The sequence below is a fragment of the Vulpes lagopus genome, chromosome 17 (genome assembly GCF_018345385.1).
Source record: "Vulpes lagopus strain Blue_001 chromosome 17, ASM1834538v1, whole genome shotgun sequence".
Classification (NCBI taxonomy): domain Eukaryota; kingdom Metazoa; phylum Chordata; class Mammalia; order Carnivora; family Canidae; genus Vulpes; species Vulpes lagopus.
In genome coordinates this window covers 31,824,471-31,850,688 of record NC_054840.1, presented here as the reverse complement: position 1 = coordinate 31,850,688, position 26,218 = coordinate 31,824,471, and the positions used below count along the sequence as shown (strand labels likewise).

Here is a 26,218-nt window from a genome sequence, read left to right as displayed (position 1 = left end):
AGGACACCCTGGTGACACCCTGACTCATGGTGGCACATGGGACACACAGGCTGCTGTCACGGAGAGGATCTCGTCCCTTGGGCTCTGCCGTCCAGACCCTGCATTCTCCTCGCAGCCGGATCGCGAGCTGATGGCTCACCTGCTGTTCCCATGAGTAGGGTCAGCTCGGTGGGAGCTGGGCTCTCGGGTGCTGGCACTTGGTCTCCAGGAGCCTCTGGGAAGGAGCACTCGGCGCCTGGTCGGGGCTCTGTCCAGCCATCCTTGGGGGCCTCTCTGGGGTTCTCCACGTAGCACAGAATGAGCGCCCCCAGAGCCCCAGGCGGTGTCCCCTCCCCTGGCAGCTGATAGGTCCCTGTGCTGTAGGACCCTGGTCAAAGGTGTTCCTGAGTACGGCTGCAGGGCCAACTTGCAGAAGACGGCGGTGAACTTTCCCGTGGAGGACAGCTCCCTGGGCAGCGCGGCCCCCCTCCAGCTGCCAGCGCACTGTCTGTTCCCCTGGTGTGGCCTGCTCCTGGACACCCGGACCCTGGAGGTGTCCTGTGACTACTCCAGGTGAGCGCGCCCACTGGGGATGCCACTTAGCACGCTCTCACTCCTGTCTCCACAAGGCTGCGATCCCGAGAGGTCAGGGTTCAGGGTGCCCAGCCCCCCATCCAGACGGGGGCAGAACACATCCTCCTTGGGATCGAGAGCACTGACCAGGCGAGCGGCCTCCTGGGTTGTCTGTGGTACAAGGAATCTGGGCAAGAGACGGCATCACTGGTGTGCTCTGCAGGGAGATTTGGGGACGGCTGCACACAAGTCTCAGGACAAGGGCACACTCCTGATGCCCTCTGTGGCCTCACTGGGTGCCTCTCATCCGTCCGGGGAGCAGGGCTTGAGCACATGGGGCATGCTGTGTGCAGGATGGGGGACCCCGTCCTGGCGAGCTCAGGCTGCTGCGAACAATGCACCCGAACGGGCCGCTGCACCAGACTCTGTGTCCTCACACCGTGGAGGCTGTGAACCCCGGGTCGGAGTCCTCTTCAGGCTGCTCCTTGGCACATAGACGCGGGGTCTGTGTCCTCACGTCCCTCTGTGTTCCAGCATCATCTCTGGCGTCTCTCCCTGCAAGGACACGAGTCCTGTGGGGTCAGGGCCCACCTCTGACCCCACACACGGTCACGTGGCTCAGGGCTGTCACGGGGCCTCCCAGCCCAGCCCTGGCTTGGCAGAGACAGCTCACGGTGGACGTGGGTGCTGGAATCTGCTCCCTGATGAGTGAACAGTACAGATTGCACCGCTGTGGTGGGGGCGGGGCTTCCCTGGCTGACCTTGGTCCCTCAGGCCTCCCGGCTTGGGCGCTCCCTGTCTGCACTTGGACCTGTCTCCACGGGGCTCTTTCCACCCTTGCAGCCACTGTGCTGCCCCTGCCCACCCCCACCCCCTCACTGGGGACCCATCTGTGCATTTGGCAGCCTGGGCAGGTGGGCTGCATGGGGGCACCATGTCTCAGGGCCCCCACTCTGTACGACAGCTATGCCCACACCTCCATCCGCGCGAGCCTCACCTTCAGCCAGGGTGCCAAGCCGGGGAGGAACATGCGGCGCAAGCTGTTGGCCGTCTTGCGGCTGAAGTGCTGCTCGTTGTTTCTAGATCTGCAGGTGAGCACAGCCCGCAGGCTGAGCCATGCCTGTGAGGCTTGTGTGCCTTACGGCACATGTGTGCCACGTGTATGGGTGTGAGTGCACATGTGTGTGTGCCATGTGTATGGGTGTGCATGCATGTGCAAGTACACACGCGTGTACACGTGGAGGCAAATGCCCTCAACCTCGCCTGCACCCATCTTCCTGGACACCGGGGTCCCTCCCCACAGTGGGGGTCCAGAGCCACTTGGCGCTCACATCCTGGTTGCTCCTGCCTGTCCTTCCCTCCAGCGGGTCAGGGCCCACCTGGAGCTGTCCCCGCCTCCCTGTGACCTGGTGATAAAGCAAGAGATGGAGGAAATTCTAGAGGCACTTGAATCATTTGTCTTTCTTTGTGACTCAGGTGAATGGCATCCACACGGTCTATATGAATGTTTACAAGATCTTCTTACTGCAGGCTTACAGGTGGGTTCACGGGCCACACGGCCACAGGCCACAGGGCCGTCTGACCCTGGCTGTCCCTCAGCCCAGGAGAGCATCCTGCGCTCCGGTGTCCTGGGTCATTTGCCAGGTTTCCAGGGGCTGGCACAGCAGCCTTGTGCATGCACATGTATACCTTGCTTCATTGGAGGTGTCCGTCCTATCACCAGGAGGTGATGGGTGGCCAGCTTGGCCCGGGGTGTCCCCGTTCCTATGTACTGACCGAGGACCTCGCAGGGGCCTGGAGCACAAGGCATGTGCAGACACCACAGGGCTCAGGTCCCAGGCAATGGGGGATCAGGTGGGTCAGGTGTTGGTCCGCGGCCCCCTGATGTCCCCCAGGAAGGGGTGGTGGGATGTGGCCCCCAAACAGCCCAGGGGCCATTCCTGCCCTACTGATGTGAACGTCGGAGGCCCATTCTGCTCCTGGAATATTCTCTGTCCTGGACAGTGTCTGGACAGCTGTGGGGCCCTTTGGCGGTGGAGCCTTCCTAACAGCTCTCGGGATGGGGGGTTGGGGAGACCTTTCTTCCTTTGGGCCGTTGACCCCACTGATCACATTGGCTGCCCTAGCCATAGGGACACAAAGCCGGGCTTTGCTGGTTTCTGAGGGCCACCTGCCCCTTGGCAGCTCTGGGGGCAGCTAACTTCCAGCTGTAGTCAGGACAGAGGGACGTGTGAGCCATGGGGCTGGTCAAGGGGCCAGGCTTCCGTGTGGAGCTGTGGTGAGTCTGTAACCTGGAGCTGTGCATTTGTTGTGCAGTGAGCTTCCTGTCTCATGGGGACGGGGCAGGCTGCATAGGACGCTCCCCTGTGGCCCGAGAGGGCCTGTGCCCCTGAGTCTGCCTGTTGCATGTCCACTGTCGTGTCGGGAGGTGCAGAGCTCACCCGTTCAGCCGGGGCTCCCACGGGGCTCAGGGCTCTGCCTCTGTCCTTGAAACCTGTCGCCTCCAACCACACACCTCTGCAGCACGAATGTGCCCACACACCACACACGGCGAGATTGGAGGTGGTGGATGCTCACCTGCTTCTCTGGTCCCCAGGGGGTAGGAAAACAGTCTGGTGGTGCTTCCAAGGCCAGGGGCAGGCCAATCCCCCAGCCAGCTGTAGGTCCCACCCTGGTGCCCAGGCCAGCTTCGTCCCTGTCCCTACACCGGGACCTGTCTTCCAGGGCCCAGCTCTGGACACCTGCCCCCACCTGGGGACCCATCCCTCATGGGGCCCAGCTCCAGATACCTGCCCACCAGGAAATGTTTGAGTCCTGGGTTCAGGGAAGTGCCCTCGGGTGGCTCTGTAAGCTTCTCAGTTCAAGCACGTGCAGCCCTATGATGGCAGGTGCTCCATGCTACGGGCTTCTCCACCCACGGGCATGCGTGTCAGTAGTTTCCATGTGGATGTCAAGGCACGTGGGAGGCTGTGAGGACCCCATTCCCTCCGGGGCAGGAGTGTGGTATGTGAAGCTGGCCTGTGAGCAGCAGCTAAGGCGGGGAGGCCACGTGTGTCCCACTTTGGGTGGGACACTAGCTCATGCACTTGTGTCTGCCTGGAACCCGCCAGGCTCGGCAAGTCTCGTAGCCCTGGGCACGCTTCAGGCTGGCAGTGTTGTAGGTGAGTCCAGGAGTGGAGGCCTTTCCAGAGAGGGTCCTCCACCCATAGAGCAAGCTCCTCCCCCAGACCACAGCCACAGACTGACCCCGGGACCGCAGACATGACGTCTGTGCATTACCAACCCCGGCTTCAGTCTCCCACAGGTGGGAAAGTACTTCCCTTGGGTTATCACATGAGGTCAGAGTGACACGAGTGCACATGATTCCAGGTGGTCAGCGAGACCAGGAGCATGGGGTACCTGGTGAGAGGCTTGCCGGGCAGTCGTGCACACGCACACAGGGACGTGTCCCAGCTGGGGGACATTCCTCCCACGAAGAGTCCTTCCCGCAGGTTCCATGCGTGTGTGCTCCAGCTCCCATTCAACCAGCCAGTGAGGAAGAATCCCTCCTTCTTCCTCCGTATTATCGCGGACACCGCGTCGTGCTGCTACTCCCTTCTCAAAGCCAGGAACGCAGGTGTGTGTGGGTGCTAAGCAGGTGCCGCTGGCGGGTTTGTGAAGTCACATGGGTGCTCACCTCATGTGTCCACGGAGGTGCCGTGCACCCTGGGAGCTCCCCACCAGGCCCTGCCCTGCCAACCCCTGCAACCTCAGCCATGTGTGTGAATCCAAACCAGCAGGGGTGGGGGAGGCTGGGTCCCAGGAACCTGGGGGGCCTGTGTGGCTGCTCGTCCATCTCTGCCCCTCCCTCATCCCCCCAAAGACACTCTCAGCCTCATCACAGGGCATCTGGTTGGCCTGCAGTTCAGGCTATGCTGTGTGTCCCATGGGTCCTTGGTCTTTCCCTTTTGTGGATGGTTCTTCAGAAAAGTGGAGAAAGCGCCCCCACCAGGGCTCCCTGGTGCTGGGGTGGGGACTGCCCTGGAAACGAAATTGCCCATTTGCCCCTGGCCTGTGCACCTTCTTCTGCATCAGGGCGGGCAGGGACCCCAGGTCTCTCCGGGAGGGGACCAGGGCTGGGTGGGGCCTTAGCCTGTTCACGTGTCCCTGCAGGGCTGTCCCTGGGGGCCAAGGGCGCCTCTGGCCTGTTTCCTTCTGAAGCCGCACGGTGGCTCTGCCTCCACGCCTTCCTGCTCAAGCTGGCGCGTCACAGTGGCACCTACAGGTGTCTCCTGGGGGCACTCCAGGCAGGTAAGTAGGGTGGGGAGCCCTTGGCCCCAGAGGTGCCCCTTGTGTGATGACAGGGCCCTATCCCTGTGTGGGGGTGTGTCTGACAGGCAGTGGGGGGTCCAGGAGCCCCAGGTGATGATGGGGTGCAGGCACCCTAGGGTCACAGGCTGTCACCCGAGGGGTGGGCACACCCACCTGGTCACTCCACACCTCACCTCCTGCCTGTGGGGAGAGGCCAGGCCCCGCTTCCCTCTAGCCCTGCTGGTAGGTGTCCTCTATGCCCTGACCCGCATCCCCGAGTCCCTTCCCCGGCTGCCCTGACACCAGCAGAGGGATCCTCAGCAGCAGATCTTTGCAGACCTCTCTCCCACCCATACCAGCTGGCACCTGGAGCCTGGCCTGTACCCGGGGCCCAGACCATGCCCACTTGGCCTTCTGCGGGGTCCCGAGGCCATTCTGGAGGCCACTTTCCAGGGCATTCATGTATCACTCGTTCCCCTACAGCCAAGGCACACCTGGGCCGGCAGCTCCCGAGGGGGACACTGGCTGCCCTGGAGGCAGCAGCTGATCCCAGCCTGACAGCAGACTTCAAGACCATTTTGGACTGATACCCTGTGCTGCCCTCAGCCCAGAGGTGCCCTGGCCCATGTGCCTCCACGTGGAGGGAGGGGCCGGCTCACTGTAAGGTCTGAGGCCCTGAGAGTTGAGCTGCTGGCCAGGCTGCCCCAGGAGAGCTTGGCCCACGTGTCTTCCAGGGGGAGAGCAACACAGCACCCTCCTGTGATTGGGGTTTGGACCGCCAGGAGGGGGCAGAAGAGAAGCCTGTGTGGACCTTGTTCACCCCCGCCCCCTACCCCACCTCTGCGGGACTGCCCCAGGCTGTAAGGACTGCAACGTGTCCCCGAGGGGGCATGGGGGCACGTGGGGTGCTCCGTGCTGGGTGTGGGCTCCTTCCCGCCAACCTGCACAGCGCCCAGGCCTGGACCGTCCACACCCACCTGGGAGCCGTGCCTGCCCCCAGTCAGCCCCGAGCTGCGTCCAAAGTCTGTGCCCCATAGAGCTTTCCCCAGAGGCTGAGGGCCCAGTCAGCTGTTCCAGACCCAGCCCCGCCCATCCTGATGACCTCACCCTGCCCCTTACACCCCCCGCCAACCTCCTGGAGCCTTGGTGTCTGGCTCACCCCACCCCATCTCCACCCCCACTTCCAGCTCTTCCCCCCACCCCAGTCCTTGCACAGCACACAGGGTTCCCAGGCCATCCTGGTGGCGCCCCTCCCGGACCACCCCCTGCCCCTGGACTTACTGCCCCGGTGACTCCTGGAAAGCCACGGAAACAATACACCAAGCCTTTGCTCTTAGAGGTTTCCACTTTTCCATGTTTATATTAAAATACATCATGTGTGAGGCATCCATATCATTTCCCATAATTACAGAGATCTAGGCTGCTGTCCGCACATCGTGTATAGGGTTCTGGGGCTGATGGGGATTCCACAGGGCTTCCTGGGGCAGGGGTGAGGAGGTTGGGGGGGGTGGTAGTAAAGGGCACCCCTGGGGCAGGTGCAGTATGGCATCCACCCGACCTACAGCTGACTCCTACTGTGCTGTGGACCTCGGAAGAGCCTGTGGCCTGGGACACACGGTTCCCTGCTAAGTGCATTTCCCCTCTCCACGTGATCTCCTGGATGGCTCCTTGGAGCGGATGGTGGCGTAATGATACAGGGTGGTAGCCCGCCGCCCCATGTCTAGCCCTGGCCCTCCCCTCTGGGCTGTTAGGCTCCTGCTCCTGTACTCTGGACCTGGGCAGATGGAAGTGCATGTCCATCTGTCTGCTTTGACTCCTGGGGATGGCCCTGTCCCTCTGCCATCCACATCCTGACCGTTGTAGGATTCATTCATTCATTCATTCACGTACTGTCATGTCTGTTTAGCTGAGCTCCGAGGCCCTGCTCACGCAGTGCAGACACGTTGGCCAGCAGCGCCTCAGCCTGGGAGCAGGGGTTGTGGGGATGGACTCTAGGCAGAGCTGTTTGAGCAGGTCCCCAGGGGCGAGCTCTGCGAAGGATCCTGCTTGTGCACCTGGGAGCCTTCCAGGTGGGGGGACAGTAGGAGGGGCCACAGGAAGGGCCATGCTGGGGTGTGGTACTCTGCTCAGGATCATGTGTCAGGACCTTGGGGTGGGGGCAACGAATGACCCCACAAGTTGTGGCAAGAAGGGGGTCAGCCCACAGCAGCAGGGTAGCTCAGATGGAACTTCTGGGAGAGGTGGGGTTCTCAGGGGCACTGGGGGAGGAGATGCTGGTTGTCAGCCTGAACTGTCCCTGGGGGCTTGAGCCACGCAGGTGTTCCCCCACATCTCTGGTTTGGCAAATCTGGGGAGGGTCCTGGGTTTGCCCTTGTAGGGAGTTCCAATGTGATGCTGGGGGGCAGGGGCACCCATGCTGAGAACCGCCGCAGGGAAGATGGGCAGCTTCAGTGGCGGCTTCACAGTCAGGGTTAGGAGTTTGGAGGTGGGTAGACGACATCATTGTGGGGTCATGTCTGAAGCCACCAGGGAAGTGGCCTGAGCTCATGGAGGGACCTGTTTGAAAGTGAAGGGTCAGGAGCCCCGCCAGGGCCTCACCTAACTGGCCACTTCAGCCACACAGCCCCTGTGAGGTGCCCCAAGACAGAATGTGCTTTCTCAGGACAAGTGAGCTATTCCCTGGCTCCATCTCGGTTGAGGATGAATCCACGTGTGGGAGACGCTCATGTGTCCTTCCAGACCACCGGGGGGAGGGGGGGCTTCAGTGTGCCAGGGAAGGGGTGCTATGCAGGGTGCTGGACTGACGTCCTTGAACAGATGGAAAGAGCTGCAAGGATTGCCCAGAGAGCAGAAGGGAGCAGCCCAAACAGGGTGTATGTAGCCTGTGAAGAAAGGGGCTGCCAGAGAGCCGCCTCTCAGCCCTGTCCCCTGTTACAGCAGGAAGGCCCATAGCCAAGCAGTTGCCAAGGCTTCCTTCCAGGACGTCCCTGATGGGGCCACATGACACATGGTGGGATGCCATCAAGTGTACCTTGGATGGGGTTGGTGCTAATGTAGCCCAAATTTTCCAGGCATAAATGCATCTGCTGTCGGGGTTTATGGATATTGCCCTGTTTACTGCTGCTTCTGTGCGGAACGTCCCAGTGACTGAACTGACGATCGCTTTATGGCAGACCCAAGTCCACGGTCATAAATGCACCGGAGATGAGCAGTGCAGATTGGGGCCCCACCCAACCCGCACGCTGAGCTGGCCATGCTAGTGGCCACAGCATCATAAACGGAGGGAGGGCTGACCTGCCCTGGTGGGGAAGACAATGCATGGGGACACCACCAGGACCCCACACCAGGCACCTGAGCTGACCCACCGCCGGCCTGCCTCTGCTCACACGCCCCAGGGGCCTGATTCTGGCATTTCTATCACAGACCAGACCCTAGAGCTTCTCCACAAGCTCCAGAGTCCTGATTCTCTGACAGAGGCATTCTGTTGGCATTTTACTCTGGATCTCCTGTTCTTACACCTATTAAAGCCTTGAGGAGACCTATTGGTTAGGCTCAACTCACTAACAACTCTTCCTGGTTTATCTCTTTCTAAAACCAGTGTGTGTACTGCCAAACTCCGGGTGAATTTGAAAATAAGATGTTTAAAGCAAAAGATAAAACCTAGTTTCCTGGTCTTCCCTAGATCCAAGCTGCATGTTACAAAGGCTCATATCCTGGACTGTGTAGGCGACAGAGTTCAAGATTAGTGTTCAAGATGGAGTTCAAGTTCAAGAGGAGGCATAGCTGGTGCCCCCAGGACCTCCCAGAGTGCTGAGCAGTTACTCCCTGCCACCCCCCCGCCCCCAGCCCCAGGTCCTCACCTGCCACATCCCCAGGCTGGTGCTTGGCACCTGGACACTGTAAGTGGCTTCCCAAACTCGGGTGGGCTCAGAACCACCCAGGCTCTTGGGAAGTGGAATAAGGACCCCCCCCCAAAGACACGCACATTCTAATCCCAGAACCTGTATTACCTGACATGGTAGAAGGGAATTATGGGTACAGGTGGCTCATCAGTTGACCCCAAGATGGGGAGAACATCCTGAGTTATCCAGGTATACCCAGGGTGATCACAGGGTGAAGAGGGGGTGGCAGAGAGGCATGGGGGAGAAAGACTCACTGGTCTTGCTGGTTTTTCGATGGAGGAAGGGGCCACAAGCCGTGGGTCACAGCACAGGGGACAAAGTACAGGACTCACTACCCATGGGGCCCAGGGCACACTTTGGAGGGCACTCGGCTGACTCCGCTTCTCTTAGGGGGACAGCAGTGCAGGTGCATCTGTGTACTTGGCTCAGGGCTGCCTGTGACGAGGGCAGCCCAACATGCTCACCTGGACCGGGATATTTGGTCACTGGGGTCCTTCAGCACCCTGGACAGTGCTCGCCCCGCTCGGGATGGTTCCCTGTCCCGGGTCTTCCTGAGGTTTGATCCACGGTCTCGGGGTGGGTGGGACAAGTCAGAAGCACACCGTGTATCAGGGCCCAGCCAGCTACTCAGCGTTCCTGAGTCACAGTGTTGTCAGATGAGGGAGAGAGGATGGAGGAGAGCTGGGAGGAGAGGAAGGGAGGGAAGTAGGGGGAGAGGAGATGGTTGGGTACATGGACGGATGGATGGATGGATGGACAGATGATGGATGGATAGAGGGGAGAGGGAGGAGGAGATGGATGGATACATGGATGAATGGACATATGGATGGATGGATGAGGAGGGAGGGAGGGCTGCACAGGAGGGCAGGTGGAGGGGTGAGTGCACTGGAGCTGGATGAGGAAGCACCTCCCACTGAGGCTGCAGCGGGGCATAGTATGGAGTGAGGTCAATGCTCCTTTGGAGACCTTAGGAGCCTGAATGATAATCAGCCTTTTTGTAACTTCTAGACCCACATTTGAGGCTCTGAGAGAATGTCTGAAGAACAAAGGGCTGTGTTGCTCAGAAATAAGGTCTGGAGAGTGGCCGGCGCCCTGACACGGGCTGCGGCTCCAGCCAGACCTTGTGCTCATGTAGGGAAGACCTGTCCTGGGCTAGGAGTGGCCAGGCCACGGGCTTGGTCAGGACGCCCCACACACTGGATTGCCTGGGCCTGGGCATGGACGCAGACCCGTGTCCCTGCTACCCGAGAGGTCCTGTCAGTATGGGTCACTACAGACCCTGCCCATGACCTGAGCACTCCAGGCGCAGAAAGGGACTTCCCTTCCAGCTCATCGAGGGGATAGCTTCCACTTTTCCTTGGAGATCGCCCTTCAGATCCCCTCAACCCTTGTGTGCCAGGCCCCCAGCTGCAAAGGGCATGGATGGGAGCCTCCTCGGAGGCCACTCTGCTGGCCTGCTTGACCACTGGGCCTGCTTGCCCTCTGCCCTTAGATGGGTTCACTGAGTGCAGCATCTGGCCACCCAGACAGCATCATGTAGCACCCCAGGCTGCGGGGCACCAGGAGCTGAACACCAGGCTCTCCCGCTCTGGAGAGACCGTGCAAACTGTGGTGATGGAGCTGGGCTGTGCTATGAGCCAGGTCTGGGGGGTGCAGGGATGTGGGGAAGCAGCAACCACGGTCCTTGGGGTCTGGGCAAGTGTGTAATGGGGTCTGGCTGTTGGCGGGCAAGTGGCACACAGGCTGGCCCTCCCTGCCACCCCCGGCCCAGCCCTCAGGAGGCCCCTCCATCCTGCAGCTTTGGGCGCCTGTCCTGCCAGGTGTCCTTCTGCTTCCGTCTGTGCTTGGCAAGCAGCTGGACAAGGGCAACACCTGGAACCCACAGTGCAGGCAAGAAGCACAGGAGGACGCAGGTGGCCTGCACCCAGCCTGGGTAAGACTTCTCTTGCAGTGAGGGGAACCGTGCCTGTAGGGACACGAGGCCTCAGGTGAGCATCTGGGGAAGGACATGGTGAGGCTGAGCCTCGGTCACGGTGACTGAGTGGTGTGGGCCTGCCTCCCCCTGCCTCTGCCTGAAGCAAAGCAGCAGGGCTCGTTCACTGCAGGGCGGGCAGTGGAAGAGGCTTGTCCCGGGGCAGCGAGGACACCTCACCCTGAAGTTTCAGGTTCAGGGCTGAGCCTCTCTAGGATTGGGGCTGTGAGGTTTGGCCCAAGGCCCGGGGTATGGTGTTCTGCCAAGAGCCTCCCAGCAGCTGGAGGGGCTGCTCGACCTTGGGGGTGGCCTTGTCCTGACCTGCTGGATGTGGTTGGGCCCTGTGCCCTGCTCCCTTTTCTCTGAGAGAGGGTCACACCACCTACCCGACTTCAGGTACTTCTTTTAAGACCAATGTGAGGAACTAGCGTGTGAATCGATAGGACAATATTCATGAAAACTCTTGAGAAATATGGCACGTTCATCCTTTGCCTGCCCCTGGCGATGGGAGCCAGTCCCTTTGCTCAGCAGAACTTGGAACAGGATTCCCTCCATGCTCCCGAGGAGGGGTAGTGGCACGTATGAGGTTCTGAGGGGCCAGGTGGGGTGGCAGGTGGGTTGGGCCCACGCAGCTTAGACCACGACCAGTGGACAAAGGCTGGCACTATAGAGCGGCCTCTGCTCCCTTTCTTCCAACCAGGCTCAGTGGTGGGTCAGCAACATGCACCCTACACACCTTCCTTCAACTCAGACCAGGAGTAGGCACTTACAGGTCAGCCCCACAGGCCATGGGAAGTCTGGCTCAAGGCCATGTCCCTGTATGAGCTGCTCCAGGGACCTGGAAACTGCTGTGGTCCTCCTGCCACTGACTGAGGCCTTGCCCCAGGTCCCGGCCAGAGTTGGCTTTGGTGCCCCCAGGGGACACTGGGGGTCTGACAGCCTTGGGTCTCACAGCAAAGGCAGCATGCAAGGTCACTTGGGACATCATCTGGACCCTGGGCAGCACAGGAAAGGGCAAGGTCAGGCCCAAGGTGGCCCCCCACTCCCCCAGAGGACCTACGTATTGGGTGTTCCAGGCTCTGTAGCTCAGCGGCGTCCAGACCAGAACGGCAATGTAGGCCACGAAAATGGTCAGCAACAGCAGTGGGCTGACAACCTTCCACGTCACCCGCCAGTAGAGGCTAGGTCGCCTCCCGGTCATGCACACTATGTCGTCACTGAACCTGCCACAGAAACACAGGGCTCAGGCTCTCCCACCTGCCCACTTAGCCAGCGGCCTTCATCCAGTGTCACCAAGAGAGGGCCCCCAGGGCTGGCCCTCACCGCCACTCTGGCCTTTGCTCCCACCCTTTTCTGAGTGGCTGCCGTTGGGGAGAGTGCTCCCGGGTCCCCTGGTCGGTATGTGGGAAAGGCCCCAGCGAGCGGGTCATCCAGCTGGGGAAGAGGGCTGGACAGGAGGGGCCTCCAGGGGCTCCCAGCCTCTGCAGACCCCAGCAGGGAGGCCAGCCCTATCCTGTACAAGATGCCCCAGGAAGGCCCTATGGGTTTCCCTGAGGGAGGCTCCAGCTGCTGTGTGAGAGTGGGGACAGGGGAGCCCCCAAGGCCCTACTTGTGGGAGAGAAGGAGATGTCAGGCCCAGCACCAGACAGGGCCCTGGGACAGGGATGAAGATGATCCAGGACATGCAGTGGCCATGGCTGACACCCTGGGAGTGGGCAGGAGGACAGGACTCCCCTCACAGCCCCTCCCTCAGCTCCTCATGTGCCTTCTCCTGATGCCCTGTGGCTGGTTGTGCCCAGGGCTGTTTCTCTGCACGTTGCTGGGCTGGTCCGCACCATCTGGCTGCCCCCGTGCTGCCTCTCCAGGTGAGCAGCGTCCCACCTTGGGACAAGCCCTCTGGCCCCAGGCCCACAGCACAGCAGTTAATGCCTGGCATTCAGAGCCTCCCAGGGCCCCCAGGGAATACGGGCAGAGGTCACAACTTCTAGGACCATCTGAGCAGGGCTGTGGTCAGGAGTAGCAGGTGTTTGACAGGTGAGACTGATAGGTGTGAGTGCAAGGGTGACAAGTAGGGGTGACAGGTGTGAGCACAAGTGTTACAAATATGAGTGTCAGGTGTGAGTGACAGGTGAAGGCAAGTGTGAGTGACAGGTGAGAGCAGGTGTGACAGGTGTGACTGCAGATGTGAGTGACAGGTGTGACAAGTGGGGTGCAGAGTCCAGGTGTGCAGTGGGTCAGAGTCAGGCGGGGACGGGCAGGGCCAGTGTTGGGCCTTTTCAGAGGCTGCTGGGACAGGGTCAAGGTGGGTGAGCCCCCCGATGCCCCAGTGTCCACTTCTCCTGGGACTTGGGGAGTCCACCCTGCGAACTGGAGATGGGCCATCGTGCTGCCCACCCCACAGGCAGGGGGCCCGGGCAGCTGCCCTGAGTCTGGGGAGGGGCTCTGATGGCCACGTGCCATCTCGTGCTGCCAGGAGAGTGGCTGCCCGACACATGTGCACCACAGTCTTGGGGGTGCTGGGAGCAGAGGGCTGGGGACCTGGGGGCGGTGCACACTCACCGTTGCAGCCCGTAAACATAAGCGACCCCGACCACCTCAAGGAAGGCAAAGATGATGAGGTTGAGAGGGGCGGCGTAGTTGTCAAACACCTCGAGCCAGTAGTTTCCCGACTGCAGCGTGAAGCAGATCGCCGAGAGGAAGCATAGCAGGCAGGCCAGCCCTGGAGGAACAGTGCCGCCCCGTCGCCGAGCTGGTCCCCCTGCTTCTCAGGCCCTCCCTGCCTGGTGCACCTGTCTCCCGGTCTGCTCTCCCCACCATGGCCCAGCCCTGTGTCCAGAAGCAGGAAGACGCGCAGGAGGGGACTTGGCGTCAGGGAGCAGTGCTGGCAGTGACCCCTGCTCTGCCCCTGCGTGGCCCCTGGGTCTCTCAGGATGGCCCTCGAGGGATGTTGAGTGGTTGCAGAGCCCCTGGGACCAGCCCCGAGGGGTGGTCAGACCCAGCCCTCCTCGGGGGCTCCCGTGGACAGGGGGGCCAGGAGGCAGTGGGACAGGGAGTGGCCTGGGGTCCACTCACCCGTCAGGACCTCCTTGGGGATGGATCTGTGCGTAAGCCCCATGTCCAGGAGCGGCGTAATGATGCTCTCCATGTTCCCAAACATTGAGGACAGGCCCAAGGTGAACAGCATCCCGAAGAATAACACGGCCCACCCGGGGGCCCCCGGCATGTGGAGGATGGCCTCCGTGAAGATGATGAAGGCCAGGCCCGTGCCTGAGGCGCTCTGCAACACACATGTGCCAGCGTGCCCCGTGCTATGACACAGTGACCGGCTCACCCCAGGGCCGGGTGGCAGCCCTGCCTGTTTTGGCTACACAGCAAGCCACAGCAGCACCTCCAAGCAGGAGGAACCTCTTCCCTTTTGCTGCCACGTGGCCAGCAGGTGACCATATGCCTGGGGGGTGGGGCTCAGGTGCATCAGCCCATATCCTTGGGGCCACCACCTGGTCTGGCCACAGCTCAGCTCCGTGACCCATATACTGCCCCCAACCCCAGTCCCGTGCACAGGTGACACCTGGTCTCCCGGGCCAGCCCGCCCCCCAGCCTCCTGGGCAGGGCACTGTGGGATACATTGCATTTGAGGCCACAGGTTTTCTAGAAGCTCAGCCAAGCTGAGGCTAACGGTGGGCCTAGAGGCATCGTTCACGGCTCCCAGGCCAGCCTGGGCCAGGTCCGTGGAGGAGATTCACAGCTGCCGGGAGCAGGGCCAGGCCCCCCGGGTACCTTATCCAGAAAGTCTTCCAGGTGGCAAGCCTCCAGATGGAGCCTGGCCACCCTCTCGGGCTGGGAGGTATTCAGGTGCGTGAGGACGGCTGCGTAGTCGTCCCTGGAGATGCTCTGGTCGGGGAAATCGAACGCATTGATGAGGTGGAGGATGTTTCTGCAGAGACAGGCCAGTGCCCACTAGGCTGGGCGCCCCGCACCCCAGAGACTCCCAGCAGGACAGCAGGGCCCTCAGGAGGGATGGGCAGCTGCGGGGACAGAAGGGACCCCGCCTGGAGGGGCGGCCCCTGAGGCCCACAGTGGGCAGTGGGCCCCGGCCTCCTCGACTGCGCACCGGCAGTGCCCTGGGAGGGTTTTGGGCAGATCAGCGGCACTAGGTCCCCATCTGCCTGCCACCGCCCTCAGATGCTCACTGGTTCGAGTGCGGCCCAAACACACGCCCAGGGGTGTTCCCGAGCTTGTTACTTTGCCTACTTGCTCAAAGAGATTTGTAACCTCGAAATCAATACTTGTGGTGCTTCTGGCGTGGTCAGCGGCCTGCCCCGGGTTGGTGGGCAACACTCAGCCCTCCGGATTCACCTCCTCCTGTCACAGGGACCCTCACAGTCTGTTCAGGCCATGGTGTTTGCAGATCTGTGCTGTTTGCAGGTGATTTGCTGCTTAAATGTGCCTCGAGTACTGCGCTGACGTGCCCTGGGTCTTGCGCGTGAGGCGGCCGGGCCGAAACTCCCGGGGACGACGCAGCAGAAGCACCTCACATAGGCCTGGGTTGTTGCTGTCGCCGTGAGCCACACTTGCTCACAAGGCTCAGTGGCCACAGCTGGGCGCTGCCCCTGCTGCTCCCTAGCGGGCATCTCACAGTTCACCATGTGGGTGCTGCAGCCTCTCGGGAACATTCCAGCGGGTGCACTTGCCCCAGGGCCCAAGCTCAGGCTGTTCTGTGCAGCCGCTCCACTGCCCCTCCACCCTCTGCACGACTCAAACATGCTCACAGAAGGTGTCACTGGGGCTGTTAGACACCAACACGACAGGGGGCCGGTCGTTCTACGGGGGCTGCCCTGGGCCCAGGCCCTCCAGCAGCATCATAGGGGGTGAGCCTGTGCATGTCTGTGGGGCCGCCTGGCAAACCACCTCGGACAGGCTATTTGCAGGCCAGAATGGACAGCCTTAGCAGCGCCGCACCACTGACACCATCCCCATGGCCTCCGAGCCCCAGGCTGTCGTGGCAGGTGACTATGGCTGAAAACCTTAGAGCAAACGGACACTCATCCTCCTGGCTCTGGGGCCAGAGGTTCACGGTGCAGTGTGGGCAGGGCCACGCTCCCATGAGCTCAGGGGATGGTGCTTCCCGCCACTGGGCTCGTGGCCGCATCCTTCCAACCTCTGCCTCATCCAGGGCCTCCCTCATGGGTCTCCCACAAGGACACGAGCCACTGGATTGGGCCGCTCATCAATAGGACCTCCTCTTAACCAGCAGCGACCAGAGACATCCCCACTCCCAGCTGACACCAGGTCACATTTGGGCTGCGGGTGGACATGAACTTCTGGACACTCCACCGCATGCCCCTCAGGAAATAAAAGGTGGTTTGTGGGCATCATCTGGAGGCCATGCTCTGTGGACAGCTCGCCCTCAGGCCCCAGGCACCGTGCTCACCTGTCCAGGCAACGCCCATGGTCGTTGGCTGCCTTGAATCCCAAGACGGAGAACACGGCGATGGAGGCATAGAGGGAGGTCATGCTGTTGACCAGGGCGATGGTCACTGCGTCCTTCTCACAGTTGTTCCTGGAAAACACATGCATAGCGCCTCTGTGCTTAGGGCTGCCTCCATGCCCCCTTCCGGGACACCCCGCCCCACACACGAGCCCCACACCCAAGACCCCCAGCACCAGCGCTGCTCCCAGTAGTCTCAAGATGGCCTTGGATCCCCTTCCACAGTCCCCTCCCCACTGACCCCTCCCTGACCACCTCTCCCTGACCATCCCTCCCCGTTGATCTCTCCCTGACCATCCCTCCCTGCTGACCTCTCCCTGACCACCCCTCCCCACTGACACCCTCCTTGCCCTGCCCGCTGGAGACTGCGGGTGGTCAGCCTCCACCCCTGCCTGGACACAGGCAGCAAGGGCGTAGGGCATCATGGAGCCTACAGTAAGCTTTGCTGAGATGATCTGCAAGCTACTTGGAGTGGGCTGAGGTGGTCACTTGGTTGCAGTCGTGTGGAGCATCCCGGGCCCACCCCCCACACCCCACCCCTGCATGTCTGAGGGGGATAAGTTCTGACCACTGCATAGGGTCACGTTTGTTCAGATGGTTCCAGAGCTTGCAGCTGCCTGGTTGGTAACAGGTGGTGCTTTATGCCTGAGACTCCTGGGGCTCCCACAGCAGGTGTGAGCTCCATGTCCATCTTAAGTGACCAGGGAGCCTGAAACACCCTGTATTTCTGCTTTTATGACCCCATGCATGACACACATGGCCTGCTGGTCGGTGTCAGCCTCCGGTGATGGCATTATCTGGGCTCTCCCACTCCAGAACAGGCTGGGAGCTGTCTTGGGGTCCCTCCCCACAGCCTTGGGGAGATAACGGAGTCATTGGTAGGATCCCCACAATCTGTTCCTGTCACAAGTTCACAGCTGGTCACTCTCCTGCACACAGGACATGACGGTGCAAGTGCTTTGGGCTTCTCCCAGGAGCATCTCCCAGGAGTGCCTCCTAGGAGCTTCAGGGCGGGAGGCTCAGCACCTCAGTTGGAAGGAACTACCCCAAGCCTTGTCCCTACCTGGGTGGGTTATAACTTGCAAAAGCAATGTGTCCTCCGAAGGCCAGGGACAGTGAGAAGAATATCTGCGTGGCTGCGTCCAGCCATACTCGGGGGTTCTGGAGAATCTGCACCTGGAAGGATGCATAATCCTGTTGTGCAGCAGATGACCACATGCACTGTGGAGCCCACAGCTCCAGAACATTCCCAAAGCTTCCTTCGGGACGATGCTCAGGAGGGGGTATGAACAGCTTGGAAGCACCGTCGGAAGAGCAGATCACACGGCAAGTGTGGTCTTGCTGTTCTGTGATGCATCAAACCCACGGCTCCCATCCACGCGGGACACTCAGGGTGACTGACCCCTCGGGACTGAGAAATGGGTCTGAGCAGCTTGACTCGGGTGTGTTTATTCTGCTTCATTCAGATCCACTGGCTCTGAGTGACCTGAAAGGTCTCATGTGGTGGGACACGGTGCCTGGTGTCTGTGGCTGGGGATGGCCCCAGGCAGACCCTCCTGGACACCCAGTGCCTCCTTCCTCCTGCCGGGTGCCCTGGAAGCTCCAGGGGGTGCTAGGGTCCTAGAGAGAGTGGTAGGGTCCAGGAAGGGTGTGAGCTCCAGTGGGTGGGCCCTGGGTCCTATGGCTCCTCTCCTGGTGGGCTGCATGTTACAAACCAAGTCCCCCTCTGACCCTGGCCTCCTGCCTGAGACCCATGCCACCTCCTCCCTGCCCTCACCCACACACGGCCTCTGGTGGGGCCTGGCCTCTGTCTCATGGCCATTCCCATGGCTGGGGATGGAGCAAGCTGGCCTGGGCTGTGGCTCTGACTCATATTTTCCCTGGAGCCTGGAGCCTGGACTTCAAACCAACTTACATCTGGCGTGAACAAGTAGATTAACCCTTCGACCGCCCCGGGCAGGGTGAGTCCTCTGATAAGGAAAATTGTCAGGACCAGGTACGGGAACAGGGCTGTGAAATAAATTGCCTTTAAAAAAGACCAAATTGTTAGACTTTTCACTGGTATATACTCCGTATAAAACCTTAAAGAGGCAGGTGTGCTCTGAACGCCTCAGCGGCCAGCAACCTGTCACCCATGTGGGATTCCAGCTGAGCAGGGGTGCAGGGCACCAAGAACTGAGGGGGCTCCAGTCAGGCTCTGAGGGTCTGGGGCTCGGGGGACGATCACAAGCAGATTCATGTATGCCTTTGTGTCTGTGTGGTGGGTGCTGACCATCCCAGGCCAGTGGGCCTCCCTCGTACCCACACCCATGCTCCCCCAGCACCACCCTTCCTCCTCCCCACATCTGGCCACTTCACGGGGGCCTTGGGGCCACACACCTGCCCACACCTGTCTCCCCAGCATAGGACCAGTGTCCCCTCAGTCAGATGTGGCCAGGGGTCTGCACACACGGTGTCTGCATAGAATCAATCCGTAGACAATGCTTTTCCCTCATGGCCACCCTGCAAGCCCCCAAGTACAGATTGACTGGGAGTCACAGATGCCTATTTAGGGACTTCCATCACAGGTCATTTGGAATTTTTGGCTGACCTGTTGGGCCTAATGGTTGCTTTGGTCTAATTCAGTGATTCCGGTCTTCCCAAGTATAAAGACCCTCATGTAACTATAACCTTCACACACCAACTGAGAAATTGTGCAGGCACATGTACACGCCTGGATCTGTGCAAAAGGACTGCAAACGTGTGTCGGGAGCCATGGTCTGGAAACGCATGGAGCCATGTCACACACGCTGGAAGGGAGGATGTGTGTGGCACGGGGCCTGTCTTTGCCTGGAGATGAGAGGGTGCAGGGTGAAGGCAGGCTTTCAAGTCAGAAGCCCAGGCCTCCCCTGGTCCTCCCTGCACAGAAGCCACTTGAGTAACTGTGGACACATTGCTCCTCATCATTGGAGCCTCTTCAAAAGATAGGGAACTGTTTAAAGCAAACACTCCAGGAGCATGTTTGCCACTTACAGCCCGTTACAGGAAAATGTATGCTGGGGGCAGGAAAACACAGAAAGGCAGTGTCGTATGAGGGACAGTCTCCTGCCTCATCCTGTGGGCAGCATTGCGCCCAGATGGACCGATGGCCACACCCCTAGCCCAACCCCGAGGACAGGACAGCCATGGCTGACAAGCCAGCAGAGAATGTAGAGCATGGTCACAAGAAACACTCAGGAACTGGGAGAATAGGAACAGAGGGGACCCATAGGAAACAGAGACAGGATGGCAGACTGAGCCTGGATTAGTAGTCACACTAAACGTAAATGGTCTAAACAGCTACACAAGAGCAGGGACTGCCAGCATGGATAGAAAAGTTCCTTGTAGAAGGAACACAGTTTACACAAAGAGACCCAAACACGTTAAAAGAAAAAGAACAGAGAAAACTTCCCCATTGGCATCTGAGCAGAGCGTAGTCAGGCAGAGGTACCCATCTCTGCAGAGTGCATGATCTTCATGCCTGTGCCCGCCCAGTAGAGCCTCTGACCCTGGTCACCAACACTGAGCTGGAGGGAGCTGGGCAGTGGGGTCTGCCCAAGGGTCTCACCTTCCCCGTGGATTCAATGCCTCTGATGACACACAGGTACACAACTGCCCAGGATGCGGCTAAGCAGGCCAGCAGCCGCCCCTGGATGAAGCCGCTGTCGCTAATGTCAGCTGTGATGTTCAGCGTCTGCCGGTACCAGAAGTAGCTCACGGTACTGCTGGCCTGGCACTCGAACTCAAACCCTAGAACCAGGAGGGTCCCATCAGGGGCTTCACGGGGCTCAGTCCTGGGTGTGGACTCTGTGGACCTCCACCAGGAGGGCAGCCTGTGGCTGACCTGGCCCAGGGATGCCGCCCAAGTGCCAGGCACAGCAGGTGGGACCCATGCCTGCCGCCATCCAGGGTGTGCAGCTGGGGCAGGAGGGCCAATGAGGAGAGCGTCCAGGCCCAGACCTGCCCCTGGGTGGCCTCCTTCAGAATGTGCCCAGCTCAACTTAGTTGAGCTGGGAGGTGGGAGGGGAAGGAGGGGAAGGAGGCTTAACACAGTTGTACAAGCCAGTGCCAAATATAGCTATTTCATGTGCTGTGAGGACCTCCTTGGCTGAAGCCTGTGGCAGGGGCACACGTGCACACAGCTGGGCTGGGGGCACACATGGTGTCAGGGCCCGTGCCCATCAGTGCTCAGAAATGGTGGGGTAAGGAGGACAGGGTTTCAGGGGTGATGTGTGGGGGAGCCCGTCAGGGCCCATAGGGGGCAGGATACCCAGCCTCCCGCCAGAGCACTACCTGTGTGGTTGACGTCCAGTGGACAGGAGCTCCAGGGGAGCGGGGACTGGAAAGAGTTGAGGAAATACCACAGCACCCACGTCAGGACAGTGTTGTAGTACAAGCTGACCAGGAAGGACACGGTGACACAGCCCAGCCCTATGGAGAGGCGCGGCCCGTGCACAGAGCTCCAGACACTCAGCAGCCTGCCCCCCTACTCGCCCTCACCCCCGAGACCTCCTGTTCTCCCTCCCCATCACCCCCAGGCCCCCCGTCCCCCTCCCCCTCACTCCCAGGCCTCCCCGTCCCGCCCCACCACAGGCCTGCATCAGGCCACAGTCACCGAAGGAGACGCATTGTTTTCACTGCCACATGGCACTGTCCTCAGCTGGGCTAGGTCTGCCGCTCCACCGGCTTCCTGGACGGCCTTGTACTCACCACCTTGCGGCTCACTGCTCGGACCCCCTCCCTGCAGCACCACCTCACAGCACTGCAGCCATCAGGCCGCCCTGATTCTCAAGCTCCCAGGACATGTGGGCTCAGTGCCCAGGGGACAAACACCCAGGTGATCTGGGACAACTTGCCGCTCCATGGAGTGGGCTTGCTGCCTCCTCCTGCACCCTGAGCCCACCCCATGCAGCACCCGGCACCCAGGTCCCTCCTGGGGCTTTGGGGGAACTGCACAGGGCCTCCTAGGGGATGTGTGCTCAGAGCTCGGCCACAGTTAGCTCCCACAGGGGTGCTGCCACGCGTATCTCCCTGCACTGCTACGTCCCGGCCCCGCTTCAGCAGATCCGAAGCCACCACAGGTGCGCTGGTGTAATGAGCTAACAGGCAGCACACACGTGACCTGCAGACCTCTACCCTCCCCACAGCTCTGGGCAGGGGTCAGAGGGAGGCAGCCTACCCACTCCACCCAGGTAGGGCGAGATGGCCGTCCACACCCCGATGCTGCCTCTCCGCAGGCGCTGGCCGATGGCCAGCTCGACGTAGAAGAGCGGGATTCCCTCGAAGACCAGGGCGATGAGGTAGGGAATGAGGAAGGCCCCTGCAGAGACACAGTGGTCAGCAGATGGTCACTGACTGCCTGGTAAGGCCTTGGCTGGGGGAGTGGTGCCCTCGGCTGCCCTGAGAGGGGGACACGAGCCTGCACATCCAGTGTCTGGTTTGCTGCTGTTCAAATCCCACCTTGTGATGCTTCGGTGGCAGGTTTCATGCAACAAAGAACAGCCTTGTTCTGACAGGAGCAGCCGAACCCCGGTTACGGGCCCTCCTGTGACATGGGGCTGGTCTCTGCTCCCAGAGGGATGTTGGAGACAGTGACGTTTGAAGTGGTCTCTCGAGTTGTGTGCCTGAGTGGGGGCCGGGACCCATCTCTGTGCCTTAGCGTGAGTGTCCCCTCTGCACCACCGTCTGGGTGCTGGGAGGAGGGCATCCGTAGCCACAGTGCGGTGGGGGGCTCCATGGTCCCTCAAGGGAGCACACATTGACCAGCCTCATGGGCCTGATGGGAGAGCTCAGCCTTCAGCTCAGCGAGCCAGCGGTGGAGGGAGCAGGAGATGAGGCCACAGGTGTGAAGACTGAGGGGCCCAGCCTCTCTTGGAGCCCACATCCCTGAGGGGTCCCACGTGGATGCCCACGTCCCACGGGACTTGTGGGTGTTTCTCATACTGTGAGGGAAGGGCATCCTGACCGGCCTCACCCTCCCAGGCCCCATACAATCAGGAGCTGCATTTTTGTCTGGGTAACCGCAGTCCATGGGCCCGCTGGCCTTTAGGTGCTCCAGGACTGATCCCTGCAGCTGCACGGCATGGCCGGCCAGGCCAGGGAACCGCACTGACCAACATGGGTGTGGGCCCCTGATGGTGCTCCCAGCGTCTCCCAGTGTCTCCCAGCTTGGCTGGCACAGCACAGGCCCAGCCTCTGGGAGCCAAGCTGCCAGCCTATCTCTGAGTTTTGCATCACCATCTGAGGTTTTGATGCTGAGTTGAGGTAGCCACTCAACCCACACCGGCTTCTGCAAGGGACTCCAGGGTTTGGGGCAAAACAGTGCCCGTTGGTGTCTTCTAGGCAGTGGCAAAACCACAAAATGAGAGAACAACGTGGAATTTTGGGGGACTCGGCCTCAGTGGGCGCACCTGACACCCCCGGGACAACCAGAGGCCTGTGAACAGGGGCTTGGACCTGGGGGGCGGATATAGCCTGGACCACTTCAGGGCACTCCTGGGAGGGAGATGGGTCATTCACAGGCCAGGGGTCCAGGGCCCAAGTGTAGGAGGCCTCCTAGCCTGCCCTTCCCACACCCTTCCCACACTGTGTCATCGGTCCTCTGCAGGTGCGTGGACTCCCAGCCTCCCTTGGACCTCGGGCACACACCTGTGGCAGGGTGAGGACCGGCCTGGGTGTGGGTGCCTGCCTGTCAGGCAGGGGTTCTGGATCCTGGGTACTTGACCCACTGTCTGGAACAGGCATGCAGGCTCCAGGTCGGACCCACGGATCCCCTGCACTGTGGGGAGGGTCACAGCCTGCAGGAAGGGGCAGAAGCACAGGCGGGGCCCCAGGGGCTGGCTGAGGTCAGCGTGGCAGGGAGCACCCAGAGGGGCAGTCCAGAGGAGCAGAGGGGGGTTTCTCTGTCACTGAGCTGGTATGGCCGAGCCAGCCACTCCTTGAGGCCAAGAGAAGGGGAAGCAGCCCTGCGGTTTAAACAGAAGCCACATGGTCTAGAGCATCGGCCGCTGCGTGTTAGGTGCATTTTAGCCCTAGCCCCAAAGTGTGTGGGCCATGACCCGGGTAAAAACCAAGCCAGTTTGGAGGAGGGCCACTGGTTGCGGGAGGACCCAGGCACGTGATTAGAGAGGTGGAACTGCGAGCCCCACGCGGCCCCTGGGCTGGGGAGAGGCCTGGAGGCTGCATTTCTCCCAGGCTGGTGATGCCACGAGCCGTGCGTCCAGGACGGAAGCTCCGCAGGAGCCATGAGCACGCAGGAGGGCAGAGTGGCTCCCACGGCCACCCCTGGCTGCCCTGGAGCTGTATATTCTTTATGACGCCAGGTCCCGGTACCTACGCAGGCTCCTTGCTGTGAGCCGTGCTAGGAAGTGTCTGAGCCTGAGGAGTGGAGTGGGGATCCGGGGAAACATTTCTCGACACTGGATCCTGCCGTGGGGGCAGCAAGAGGGCCAGCCTTCACCTGCAGGGTTGGCAAGGTCAGATGGAACATGCGCTGGGCTTGGGGGGATGGCTCAGGGTGGGCAAAACCCTCCCGCATGCAGCGTCAGATGCCGAGAGGTGTTGCTTCTGGCCCTGCCCTCAGCCCGACTATGGGGCAGGGGTGCAGATCGCGGCGCGCATGCCCACGCGGTGGATCTGTGAGTACCCTGTGCTCCGCCGGCCCCAGGCTGTGGGAGGCCGTGTTCGGGGTCCTGACCATTGAGAAGATGCCAAGGACAAGAAGCCCGGTCTGACGGGGTCTGCTGCACACCTGGTGCTGCTGAGAATCAGCGAGATGGTCCCGAAGCCCAAAAGAGGACAGAGAGCAACCAGCCGTCTCTGCGGGTGGGGCGACCCGGAGTTGCCAGGGTGGCTGCGCCTCCCAGATGATCTAGACACCCGACACGAAGCCTGCAAAGCCCCGGGAGTCTCCCGTGGAGATCAACAGCCTGGCTGTGACGTCCGTGTGGCAGCCGCGGCCAATGCAGAACGACACAGCCGACGAGTGAGAGGCCCCACCCCGCCGGACGTCTGGATTCGCGGTCAGACCACAGTAACAGCGTCCACGTGCCTTTCCCTGCACAAATCCGCTGCGTCCGTGGGGCCCACGGACACTGAGGTCAGAACATGGCAGTGCAGGCGTCGGGGGCCACTTACGGGTGCCCCGCCTGTCCTGCCGTGAACGCGGGCAGGAACCTCGACCCCGCAGGTGCTGGAGGCCCTGGGGTCCACGGCCCTGACCGCAGGCGCTGACGGCTCACCCGAAGCCGCAGCAGACCCCCCTGAAGGGCCGCCTGAGTGTTTCCCGGCTCTGACACGGGGGTGCCTTTTAAGTCTCATTCCTTAAGAGTCGAATAATCACTAGGGAGGCAGGAAGTAGTCACCCTCAGGGGTCCCGAGTTGGTGCAGAATAAAGATGTGGTGGGTTATCTGCTTGTTGCTTGCATCCTCTTATCAAAACGGTCGGTCATGGGCAGTGAGACCAAAAGTCATTTTCACGCGTGAGGAGGTGCTTGTCTAGGACAAGTGTGAGTTCTGAAACTTGAGTATTTATGATGTTGCACTAAGGCTCTCACACCCGGAAATAGGGCCTACAAGAAGAGTTTAAACAGCAGGGCCCGCAAAGCCCTGAGCGCAGGCGTGACGGGTTGACCCTGGCCCCCAGGGCCCTCGGGCAGGCAGTGCCCACACACGGCCCACGGCGACGAGGGTTCCGGAATGGTCGGTCCCAGGAAGGTCCCAGCAAGTCGCAGTGCTGAGCAGTGGCCACCCGGTTCTGGTCAATGCGGCATTTACTGACCTGGAGTGACCACTGGCATGGGGGTCACTGCTTCGCCCCCAGACGTGCCCCTCCTGATGCCCGGGGCAGCACGGGGAGTGATCTGGGTCTTCTGTCCGGTGCCTGGGGTGTGGTGTGCCTTGGAGATTCGCATTCTCAGGTGACCACAGCCCATGGTGCCCGCCCAGCCCCTGGCCCCAGAGTGGCTCTGATGCCTCTAGGGCAGCAGTTCCAAGACACATTTCTCCAACTTCTCAAGATCGGGAAAACAACAGTAAACTTTCAAGAAGCAGTGTTGTTGCAAACAGGGAAGCTGCACCTTCCAGTGCTCTCGCCTGGTCTGCTCCATGGTGGTCGGGCTACATGCCCCCGAAGTCCCCAGCCTGTGCTCTCCCAACGCAGCCTGACCACTGCCCACATGCCACTACCAGGAGGGCCACTGCATGCCCTGGAAGGGGGAGGATGGCTCCCCTTCAGAGAAGGTGGCGGGCAGCTCACACACGTACAGGCTTCCATTTCTGACCAGTGCCCGGTGGGGCCGCACCACCACCCCCAAAGGAAACTGTATGCACATTCCGGCCAGAGGCCTGGTGGATGCAGGAAGACTGCCCCTGGGACTTTCAGGGGGCCCTCAAGTCTCATGGCTACAGAGAGGCTAGAAGGCAAGTTGACCTGACAGGGAGACCCCATGGGACCCACGGGTCAACCCCAGAAAAGGACCAACCCAGCCCAGGGGACGTACCGTGGGGCAGCGGGTGATGGGCGGGCAGGCTTGCTGGCACCACCATGGACTCTTGTGAAGGGACACTGGGGAGCAGGTGGCCCGGCCTGTGTGCCCTGCAAACCTAAAGTGAGCTGAGTCCAAGTGCAGTTTGGAAAGTCCCCTGAGCCCCAGAAGGCCGGGATGCCCCCCGCCTAGACTTCAAGTGGACAGGTGCCTGGGCCACGGAGAATCGGTGTGTCCCCCAGACGCCAACCCGTGCCCCAGCCCGTGGTGACGGCTCACCTCCCCCGTAGGTCTGGCAGAGGTACGGGAACCTCCAGATGTTGCCCAGGCCCACGGCAAACCCAATGCAGCTCAGAAGGTACTGCAGCTTGTTGTCCCACTTGGGCCTCTCGGACCCGCCACCGTCGCCCAGGGGCTCCGGCCCCACAGTGCACGCCATGCCTGTGACTCGCTTCTGCCTGGGCTCCAGGGACCCTCCGGGACCTTCGCTGAGGTTTGGGAGCCCCGAGTG

General features: G+C 61.1%; 2 protein-coding genes across 17 annotated transcripts in view; one reads left to right on the top strand and one right to left on the bottom strand.

Moving 5' to 3' along the window:
- The window catches only part of TERT (telomerase reverse transcriptase), a 19,115-nt gene extending 12,937 nt beyond the window's left edge, over window positions 1-6,178 (top strand). For 4 of the 13 annotated variants that reach the window (XM_041731736.1, XM_041731733.1, XM_041731735.1 and 1 more), the window contains 6 exons: window positions 364-552; window positions 1,517-1,643; window positions 2,029-2,090; window positions 4,044-4,168; window positions 4,705-4,842; window positions 5,326-6,178. In XM_041731736.1, the coding sequence (XP_041587670.1) occupies window positions 364-552; window positions 1,517-1,643; window positions 2,029-2,090; window positions 4,044-4,168; window positions 4,705-4,842; window positions 5,326-5,429 (745 nt within the window). In that variant the 3' untranslated portion in view covers window positions 5,430-6,178. Of the gene's footprint in view, window positions 1-2; window positions 553-874; window positions 1,644-2,028; window positions 2,091-3,921; window positions 4,169-4,704; window positions 4,843-5,325 lie in introns of those variants that run through there. The other 9 variants (XM_041731744.1, XM_041731742.1, XM_041731743.1 and 6 more) reach the window with 7 other exon arrangements.
- Window positions 6,176-26,218, bottom strand: SLC6A18 (solute carrier family 6 member 18). Of its 4 annotated transcripts, XR_005984232.1 has the most exons (13): window positions 25,987-26,218; window positions 21,402-21,542; window positions 20,516-20,653; window positions 19,791-19,972; window positions 18,120-18,230; window positions 17,268-17,380; window positions 16,148-16,276; window positions 14,494-14,650; window positions 13,789-13,993; window positions 13,276-13,435; window positions 11,777-11,939; window positions 9,209-10,710; window positions 6,176-7,398 (listed from the first exon to the last, which is right to left on the bottom strand). XR_005984232.1 is itself a non-coding variant. In XM_041731745.1 (12 exons), exons 1-12 carry the CDS (start codon window positions 26,144-26,146, stop codon window positions 10,519-10,521), a joined length of 1,851 nt encoding a protein of 616 aa, XP_041587679.1. In that variant the 5' UTR covers window positions 26,147-26,218; the 3' UTR covers window positions 6,176-10,518. The 4 variants fall into 4 exon arrangements, 3 of the variants coding, with proteins under 3 accessions (XP_041587679.1, XP_041587680.1, XP_041587681.1); XM_041731745.1 differs by having other exon boundaries at window positions 6,176-10,710; XM_041731746.1 differs by having other exon boundaries at window positions 6,176-9,425.

Bases quoted from the DNA above. Each gene is read 5' to 3' on its own strand.
- SLC6A18 (XM_041731745.1), bottom strand. From the start codon at position 26,146: ATGGCGTGCACTGTGGGGCCGGAGCCCCTGGGCGACGGTGGCGGGTCC. The intron at 14,651-16,147 runs GTGAGCACGGTG...CTGTCTCTGCAG, and splicing joins CATGGGCGTTGCCTGGACAG to AAACATCCTCCACCTCATCA. The intron at 10,711-11,776 runs GTAGGTCCTCTG...GTGTCCCTACAG, and splicing joins GAGCCTGGAACACCCAATAC to GCACGGTTCCCCTCACTGCA.